The 9,309-nt window shown below is 46.6% G+C and overlaps 1 protein-coding gene across 1 annotated transcript; it reads left to right on the top strand.

The window, feature by feature from the left end:
• The first annotated feature begins 455 nt into the window (after nt 1–455).
• Nucleotides 456–6,323, top strand: LOC118793129 (myozenin-1-like). The gene is made up of 5 exons (XM_036551152.1): nt 456–543; nt 3,925–4,112; nt 4,659–4,751; nt 5,417–5,592; nt 6,086–6,323. The coding sequence occupies exons 1-5, from the start codon at nt 456–458 to the stop codon at nt 6,321–6,323; spliced, it is 783 nt and encodes a 260-aa protein (XP_036407045.1).
• The last annotated feature ends 2,986 nt before the right edge of the window (nt 6,324–9,309 follow it).

Below are 9,309 nucleotides of genomic sequence, written 5' to 3'. Positions count from 1 at the left end.
AGACAGACAGATAAGTATCAAACAGACATAAAAACATCTGAATAAAATAAATATATGGCTTATACGCTTCAGGACAATCACCTGTGCATGCTTTGAAGGCTCATATAGAGATCTAAAAAACCCCGTTAGAATTCAAATGTCAAACCATGGCTGATGCATTAGAGAGGAAGCGCATCAAACACTCATGTCAGAATGTGGTCAGAGTGTGTAAAAGTGAATGGAGATTTTCTCCCTGGATCCTTGCATTTATTCAAGCACACCCATAAAATATAAGGTCAAGAACATACTGTTCATTTTCTGCAGGAGTTACCCTAAAACCGGGCCACAGGGTGCAATGCTACTCCATGACTGCTAGGGGCACCACTCTTCATGTGTAGTGTGCTGCCCTGCTTAAGGTTGTCTGATTAGAGGCGTGTGTCTGTATTTACCCTTTCCCTGCCTTCCAGCCTGCAGCCATGCCTCTGTCAGGAACTCCTGCCCCCCCCAACAAGAGGAAAAAGCCATCCAAAATCATCACCGACCTTTCCCACATCACACAGGATGGTAAGAGCTTACCTCTCTCTCCCTCTCTCCCTAAGTGTCTTTTCACTCAGTCTGTGTCTCTTTGACTCTCTTTTTGTCCTTTTTATTTCTGTCTTTTCCTCTTTCTTGATGTCTGGCTATTTATATCTTTCACATTCCTTTTTTGCTGCCTGTATCTCTTTCACTTGATCTCTGGCTATCAATCTCATCTCTTTCTTTTTTGCTGTCTCTGTGTCACTCGCTCTTTGTCTCCCTCTTCCTCACTGTGTATATTTTCAGTCTACGCCTCTTTTCCTCGGTTTGTCTCTAACATCTCTCTCTCTTTCTCTTTGTCTCATCTGCGTATATCTTTTCCCTGTCTGTCTGTCTCTGTCTCTGTCTCTGTCTCTGTCTCTGTCTCTTTCACTGACACACAGACACACAATCACAGTCAGGTACAACCAGGTCACCCACACACCCATGGGTTTGCAGGTACGTGGTTAGCTAGGCTGAACACCTTACATTTCAGATGCAGACATCAGAGACATGGGAGAAGCGAGGGAATTTTAAAACCCACGGCAAGCAGCACAAATTTGTGCCTAATATCTCTGAAGCCACACCCCCAGTGGAGAGCCTAGAGTGCACTGCGGGATTGTGTGCGGCCTACCTTACTGCAGAGATCAGTGACCACAGTTACTTCAATACCCAGCATGCACCTCTCCATTTTACAGTCAGTGGCTGCAACTGGCCAGCGTCTTGACCGCAACCCACAGACTCAGCGGAATTTTAACTGTGGACTGGACACACAAGAGGGTATGACGGTCATCCATTGATTTGCACAAAGAGGATCTTGTGAGCATATGCTTGGTATGACCTGTGTGTGTTCTGCCATTTGGCTGTGTACCAGGGCTGTCAGTAGAATTTATCCCTTCAGATCAGCTGTTGAATGCATTGGAAGTGACATGTTTCATGGATCAGTGAAACATCACCAATCATTTTCGTAAGCACATGCTTTATTAATAAACTGTGAGTGTTACATAATGACCACATATTAGGGCTATGTGCCATGATTACCTGTCGAAAGCTAATTACTAGAATTGTGTGTGTTTTTTCAGCTTGCAGTGGAATGTTACCAGTCCAATGTTATCCCTTTCAGAATGTTCCCGCGGAGATGAAAATGCAGAGCTTTTCATTAGAAGTAATTACTGCGCGAAATGAAACCTGAGTTATTTATGGCCCGGTTATTTTAGTTAATTGGAGGAATTGTCAAGATTTCCGAGCCCAGGCTCTCTGCAGTGCTCACGCGCTAACGGAAAAACACCGCAGCTCTCTCGCAGACTGCTCTAGTGCCGCGCACGTTTCTGCCTTAGCACCCAGTCACCACGCTGATTTATCACGTCCCCCTTTACCGCACCAGCAGTCAATTCACACCGGCCGGCTTGTTCTCGGAGCCTGGCCGTGCACGGTCACCTATTCGGTGCAAACCGCCTGTTGCCAGGAAATAGGACTTTAACAGGTTTTGCTTTTCACTGTATAGCAGATTATACAAAAGTAAAACAAACGCTCCGGTCACGGTCGACCCCTCATCACCCCCGCTTTAGAGAAATTCGTCTGCTATCTTTCAGAACGCAGACGCAAGCGCACCCGAGGTCGAATTCTCCCGTCTCTATCCCTAGCACGTCAGATTTATAACTGCGCGTCTGACAGCAGTTGATTGGTGCTTAATCTGAGGTGTTACTCGATGGTGAGAAGCACATCAGCTGTTCAGTGCTGGATGTAAACTATGAGTCACGGTGAGTAACACGAAGTGTGAATTTATGAAGAAGTGCCTGCGTGCATATGCTTACGTGTGTGAGACACAAAATGTCTCCTGTTGAAATGTAAAGTGTTTTTGACTTTGCTGCTCTTCTTATCAAAGATTCTCACTGAGAAGCACTTCTGATAAACCTTGTAACTGAAAGTGTAACACTTTCAGAACATTTTGATTCTGTCGATACTGTCATTCAGGAAATTTCCTTCTTGATAGCTTCCATCTTGCTCCTTGCATCCCCTCCAAATGATTGTGTTCAGTCCTCAGCAAACTCTTTCTGCACCATTATACACACCCTTATGATTTTCCTCTTTAATGTTCTTGCTAACCTGTAGGTGCACCTGTGACTGCCTCCACAACAGGGAATGCAGAACCAACATCCATCGCTCCCTCTTTTCCCCATCACTGCACCACACTGGAGCGGTCATGTACTCTTATTTCATACCTTCCTAACTCTTCTGTCAAAACTATATTCTCAAACATTTGATAACCTCCACTGAACAATCTGTGTGCAATGTCCTCCCCAGACAGCCATACCCCTTCCAGACAAATCTCACAGCTCCCTCTGTGATAAATCTTCACAGTGAAAAAGACCAACGATCGTTTTCCAAACCTTCACCTGGAACAGTTTCCCTTTCAAAAGGCATCACCCTCCCCTCTCCTTCCCTCAGAATAGAGGACTGCCTCTACTTCCTCCTGACTGAACCAGGTCTGCCGTTATACACTCTTCCTTCTTTCCTGTGGAAGTCTGCTCTTCCTTCTGTAGTTGTTGTACTCCTCCTTTTTCTGTACTTCCTTTTCCCTCCTTTCCTCCTCTCCTCTGGTTCTCCTTGATGCTCACCTAATATACTTTCCCCACACTTTCTTTCACTTTTACCTTCTTCAACTACATTTTTCTTGTTCTTCCATAAAGATGACAAATAAAGAAATCAATAAATTCTTTGTGTTTTTTCCTCTGCATATTTTAAACACGGGACTGTTACAGATAATGCCCTGTCACTGAGTGTCCTGCAAAAGGCCGTCTGACTTGCCTGGAAAGCAGCAAACATGATTATTAGCATTCAGGTAACATAAGGGAGACGCAGAATAAATATGTTTACAGAAGCATAAGGAACATGTGGGGGGGGGGGGGGGTGAAGCTTGCTGGGACTGGCTCACTCTGACGTTGTTATGGGAGGCGACCCGATCTGCAGCTCTCTCCCTCACTCTGGGGGCACGGCACACATGCTTCCGCCCGTCTGAGCCACGGCCAACTGCTGTGATTTAAGGCAGCATGCCGCCGGGATGGGAATCATCAGTAGCGGACAGGGGCCAGCTCCGGGGTTTATGGGGAATATCAAACGAGGTGCGGATGAGGGTGGAATTTTACGACGGTCAGGGCGAGAGTGGGGTAGCTGTCAAATGAAACGGATCAGTTCCCTTTTATTGAAAGTGAAAAAATTTCTCTTACCTAAACACTCAGAACAATGTGAAACTGAACCTGAGACCTATAAGCCGTCCTTATACTTATGGTTCTAGGTTCTTTACCTGTGACTCTTTTGTTAAAACCAAGGCAAGGGTTTGTGATGATGATGTTTGCCTTCTCTCCCCCCCCCAACCCCCTCACCCAACAGCGGAGGATGAGGCGGACGCCGAGGCGACGGAGTTCGACCTGGGGACAAAGATCAAAGCCCCCAAGGACTTGATGCTGGAGGAGCTGTCCCTGCTGAAGAACAAGGGATCCAAGATGTTCAAGATGAGGCAGCAGAGAGTGGAGCGCTTCATTTACGAGAATAACCCCGATCTGCTCAACGAATCCATGGTGAGAAAGCGGGGAGTTTATGATGAGAGAATGGTGGGGGGGGGGGTCTGTGATGAGGGAATTGGAGGTTTATGATGAGAATGGGGGAGTCTGATGAGGGAAGGGGGAAGTCTATGTTGAGAGAGTGGGGGGAGTATACAATGAGAGTGTGGGGGAGTCTGTGATGAAGTAATGGAGATAGGTCTGTGATAAGACAGAGCAGAGGTGTGTGGTGAGAGAGCAAGGGAGCTCAAGATGAGGCAGTTGCACAGGGGGGAGGTCAGTGATGAGAGTGAGAAAGTGTGGGTGAGATCACAGTGAGGGAATGGACAAGTCCACGATAAGAGAGTGGAGGGGTGCATGGTGAAGGAGCTGGAGAAGAAGGTGGGGGGGGGGGGGGGGGGGGTGGAACAGAAGGAGTGGAGGAGCCAATGGGAATTCAAGGGGAGGGACCAGAGGGGCATCAGTGCCGTGGACACAGAACAGGTCCTGGGCTGTGGGTCACATGACGGCGCCAGTCCCTGTGTGAGGCGGGTCTGAGCTGTGTTTCCTCCTGTGCCACATCAGCAGAACCTGCAGAACCTGGTGCCCTCTCTGGGGGGACAGGTGACTGACGGGGCCCCCAATGATCCCAACGCCCCCATTTCCGAAACCAACGGTGTGAAGGAGGGGTCTGGGAAGGATGCTGGAGAAGAGCGAGGAGACGGAGGTGAGGTTAGAGCAGAAGGCAGTAAACGGGTTTGGGATGTATGGCTGCGTGTGTACTTGGCTTCCCTTAATTTCTGGACTGTCTAGTCAGATTACACAAGTTAGCTTGTGGTAGTGCTTGAATGGTGGCAATGTGGCAGAGCGGTAAGGAGCAGTGCTTGTAAACGAAAGGTTACAGGTTCAATTCCCCCCTGGGCCACTGCTGTTGTACCCTTGGGCAAAGTACTTAACCCAATTTGCCTCAATAAATATCCAGCTGTATAAATGAGTAACATGTAAAGCTACCTGTGAGTCGCTCTGGATAAGAATGACTGTTAAATGACAATAATGTAATAGTGGCTACTTGAATATATATATAGGGTTAATAATGTAATGGCGCTGTGCTCTCACTCACTGGTCTGGAAGTGTTGTTAGCCTGGTCTGACTCTGTTGCTCATTTAACTCGAATAGATACACTTCTGTTCTCTTGTGCTAAATGTTGCTCTGGATAAGAGCATCTGTTAAGTGAATATAATGTAATGTAATGGGAGGGATATGCAGTAAGGGTTAGGGTTAGGGTTAGGGTTTGCGTTAGAGTTGTGATCTATACCCCCCCCCCCTCTCTGGTAGCAGGCCAGGATGGCGTGGACCCCGCCCAGGAAAAGGAGAAGAAGAGGCATGAGTACGTGAAGACCTACATATCACCATGGGAGCGGGCGATGAAGGGTGACACTGAGCTGACAGCTACCATGAAGTTGAAGATGCCTGGGCCGCATGTCTTCCAAGAGCTGCCCAAGTACAAGAGCTTCAACAGGTAGGCGGCCTCGCGGCTGCGGCAACAGGCCTCTCCCTGGCACCATGGCAACGGTGGCATAATTCGGCCCAAAGGGGTGTAAAGTTTTCAAAATCCAAATCCCCATGGCTCTTTTCTGCCTTATAATGCGACCGCATTACAGGACAGTAACCAGCTTTCAGCATCTGGCGGATTTATTCAAAACAGCCTGAGCTGCTTCCAGACCTGAAAAAAGAGGCTGTAAGGAGCAGGGGGCTGTCGTGTTCAAAGGCACACCTGGCGTGCCCGCCCATGTTGCGTTTAAGGCACGCTCGCATCTGACGTTTCCTGTGCTGCGCAATTAGCATTCACACTATTCAGATCTGCCCTGAGCGAGCGAGCTCTCAAGTAGAAAATAGATGGAGTGGCATGCTAAAGCGTGATACGGTTAGAATCAGGAGGGAAGCATTATGGGAGGTTGAATGCGATAGGACTTGAGGTCTTGTTTATTCCCCCCCCCCACTCCCTCCTCCAGGACGGCGCTGCCTTTTGGGGGATTCGAGAAGGCCTCCCAGCTCATGACCTTCCAGATGCCGGATCTGGACGTGGCCCCCGAGGAGCTGGAGCCGGCAGTGGTGTACCACCTGGACATCAACTCCAGGCCCTCCTTCAACCGCACACCCATCCCCTGGGTGTGCACCAGTGAGCACAGCGACGTGCTCATGGAGCACCTGGACACCATCCCCTTCGACGGAGAGACCGACGACCTCTAAGGAGCACAGGCCCACTGACACTACACACACACACATATACATAACACACAAATAACAAACACACACACATAACATACACACTCAAACACACACACACACATACAGATACACAGAAATAATACACACATATAACACACACACACACACACACACAACACATACACACACAAATGCACACACATACAGAAATACCACACATACAAAACACACACACACAGTGATAACACACATGCATAGTTCACACACATACAGACACACACATACAAAAACACACACACATACCAGATAATCATTTGGCAATAACTCATACTGAGTGAAACTTTGAGGTACATATCCTGCTTTTGGATCAAACACATCCTCTACCTCACCTACCACAATACCTAATGACCTCTGACCTCACCCTGATACCTCTGACCTGGTGCCTTCAGAGCAGGGACTGCAAGAGGAAGAAAAAAAATGTACAAAAATGACCTACACCTCTACTCGCACACATACATTCTTCCTTAGATGACTGTGTATGGATGACTGATCAAGACTTATGAGGTCACAGTCAGGCAGGACACATATATGTTTGCAGAGTAGTTCAATGACTGTGACCATCAGACTATGCTGTATATGTACACTGTATCTGTGTCCAGAGGATGACACAGAGAAGCACCTGGCCTGCATTGTTTGCTCAGTTCTCTTTATGGGTGTTGCACTTTTAGAGGTAGGCCTCTCTGGGCCAGTTTTGGTTTTTCTTGTGTCCCGTGCACAGCCCGGTCTCCTCAACAGGGCTGATTTAATGTCAGGCAGTTCCATCACACCCCTCTGGACTGTCAGTTTGATGATGACTATGATAGTGATGATGATGATTATGATGGTGACGATGGGGATGAGGCATGAAAATTTGAAACATGTACAAGTACACTGTAAAGAAACCTGCCTGCTTCCTTTTTTTGTTCTTTCCTCAATGCAATAAATATGTTCAAACTTATTTCAGTCTGTTGTTTGAACAAACAATAACCAGTGTATCACCCCCAGTGTCGGTGTTTTAAAGCCCTGGTCTTAATTAATTCAGCTTAATTGACCTGTTTACTGACTGCTGACCCGGATGGGAGGTCTCCTGACAGCTGTTTAAAATGTAGTCCTTTGTGAAAGAAAGTGCTTCTGCCAATAAAAAGTTGGGAGGAGAAATGTTTCTTCAGCTGTCTGTGCTACAATGTGTCCCTGAAACGGCTCAAACATTACAGGCCCAAAGATTATTCGGTTTCAGTAACTGAGAGATCAGCTCTCTCAGAAACACAGAATGCCCTGTGGGTCTCTGTGGAGGACTGGGGCTGAGAGCTGTCAGGTTGCTTCGATGGAGCTCTTTGCTATAACCCTCACGAAACAGGCTACTGCACATGCAGCTTACCTAAAGGACTCAACTGCAGTTTTATGTTCAAACCAGTTAAAAGATTCAAAACCCTAACCCTAACAGAACTTGTTTGTCTCCTTTTGCACGGTCTTGACTGGTTCTGAGTGTAGCAGAAATGTTTACAGAAGCTGTGGGTGCAGTAGTAGCTTAAGGTGCCTGCAGTGAGAACTCCAACCCTGTCCGGGGCACCAGCACTCTCTGCAGATCCCTGATGGGGTGCAGAAAGGACAAGAACCACATGCTGTATTCCTACTGTGTGTGTGTGAGAGTACGTGCATAATGGGATGTGTGCATGTGTATGTGTATATGTATGTGTGAGTATGTGTATATCGGTGTGTGTGTGTGTGTGTGTGTGTGTGTGTCTCACTGCAGACTCCAGTTGAAGCTGAGGGAGTAAAGTCAGAATCACATGATCCAGAGCCTTGCTGCTGCCCCCACCCCTGCAGCTGCTGCTGATGCAGCAGGACCAGTCTGAAGAGCTCCATCAATCACAGGAGGTGTTACTGCTACCGCACACACACATAAGCACATACTCACACACATACACACATACACACATACTCACACACATAACACACACATAACACACACACACACACACACACACACACACAAGCACATACTCACACACATATACACATACACACATACTCACACACATAACACACACATATACACACACACACACACACACACAAGCACATACTCACACACATACATGCACATACATTATATGAATTGCTCTTACTGAATACCAATTTCACACTGGTGCAATAAATTAAAAACACAACTATAAGAATGTGCAGATGTTTTAAATCCAACTTGCTTATTTACAGATGACCTGTTACATACTCAAATAAATATGAATACACAAATACAACTGCAGCATATCAAGGGTTTTCCTCAACATCTACCTCCTCTGGAATCTGTTCTTCTTTAGACCATGACCAATGCTTGACAAGCTAACATGGTGTCACTAAAGAGACATCTGTCGTAGATCAAGGATTTCTTTTCAGTTTTGTAAATCTATATACAGTTATATTAACAAAGAAGAATACAATTTACAACTGGACATACACATGAATAATATGTATCACCCTTTGTTTCAATAATTTACCCTTGAAGCACTGCACTATATCACTCTGAGTACTGTATTGCATATTGTATGGTGCAGTACATTACTGGAGAGAACAGAAAAGAGCACTTTACTGAATAATGGTTACTCACCCAGTGTCGATACTGAACATTTGAATGACAGAGGCCACAGCTGAGTGGCTCAATTTGGACTGCACCCACTGGCTAGCCCCTGTCATGCGTAACCCATGGCTGGTCACATGATCAGCAATTATTGCATGAATTTCTTTAGATATATTTTGGTGTTTGCTCTGGCTCTCCCTCTTCCTCATCCTCTCTCTCCTCCATGCTGTTCCATCGCTCCTCAGCACAGGACAGCTCACTGGTGGCCTCTTTCATCAATTGAAGAGTTTGGAATTTAGGTTTGTGGTTCAGGTGAAGTGTGAATGAGGTCAGTTGGCTACTCAGGGATTGAAATTTTCAAAAATATGCATTTCCCATGTGATTTTATTA

Source organism: Megalops cyprinoides, chromosome 1 (genome assembly GCF_013368585.1).
Source record: "Megalops cyprinoides isolate fMegCyp1 chromosome 1, fMegCyp1.pri, whole genome shotgun sequence".
Lineage (NCBI taxonomy): Eukaryota > Metazoa > Chordata > Actinopteri > Elopiformes > Megalopidae > Megalops > Megalops cyprinoides.
The sequence above is the reverse complement of the archived record's forward strand: the minus strand, read 5'-3'. Positions and strand labels throughout refer to the sequence as shown.

What these genes read in the sequence shown, in the direction of transcription:
- LOC118793129 (XM_036551152.1), top strand. Translation starts at nt 456, where the DNA reads ATGCCTCTGTCAGGAACTCCTGCCCCCCCCAACAAGAGGAAAAAGCCA. An exon ending in ATCTGCTCAACGAATCCATG is followed by an intron (nt 4,113 to 4,658) that starts GTGAGAAAGCGG and finishes GTGCCACATCAG; the next exon opens with CAGAACCTGCAGAACCTGGT. An exon ending in CCATTTCCGAAACCAACGGT is followed by an intron (nt 4,752 to 5,416) that starts GTGAAGGAGGGG and finishes GTAGCAGGCCAG; the next exon opens with GATGGCGTGGACCCCGCCCA.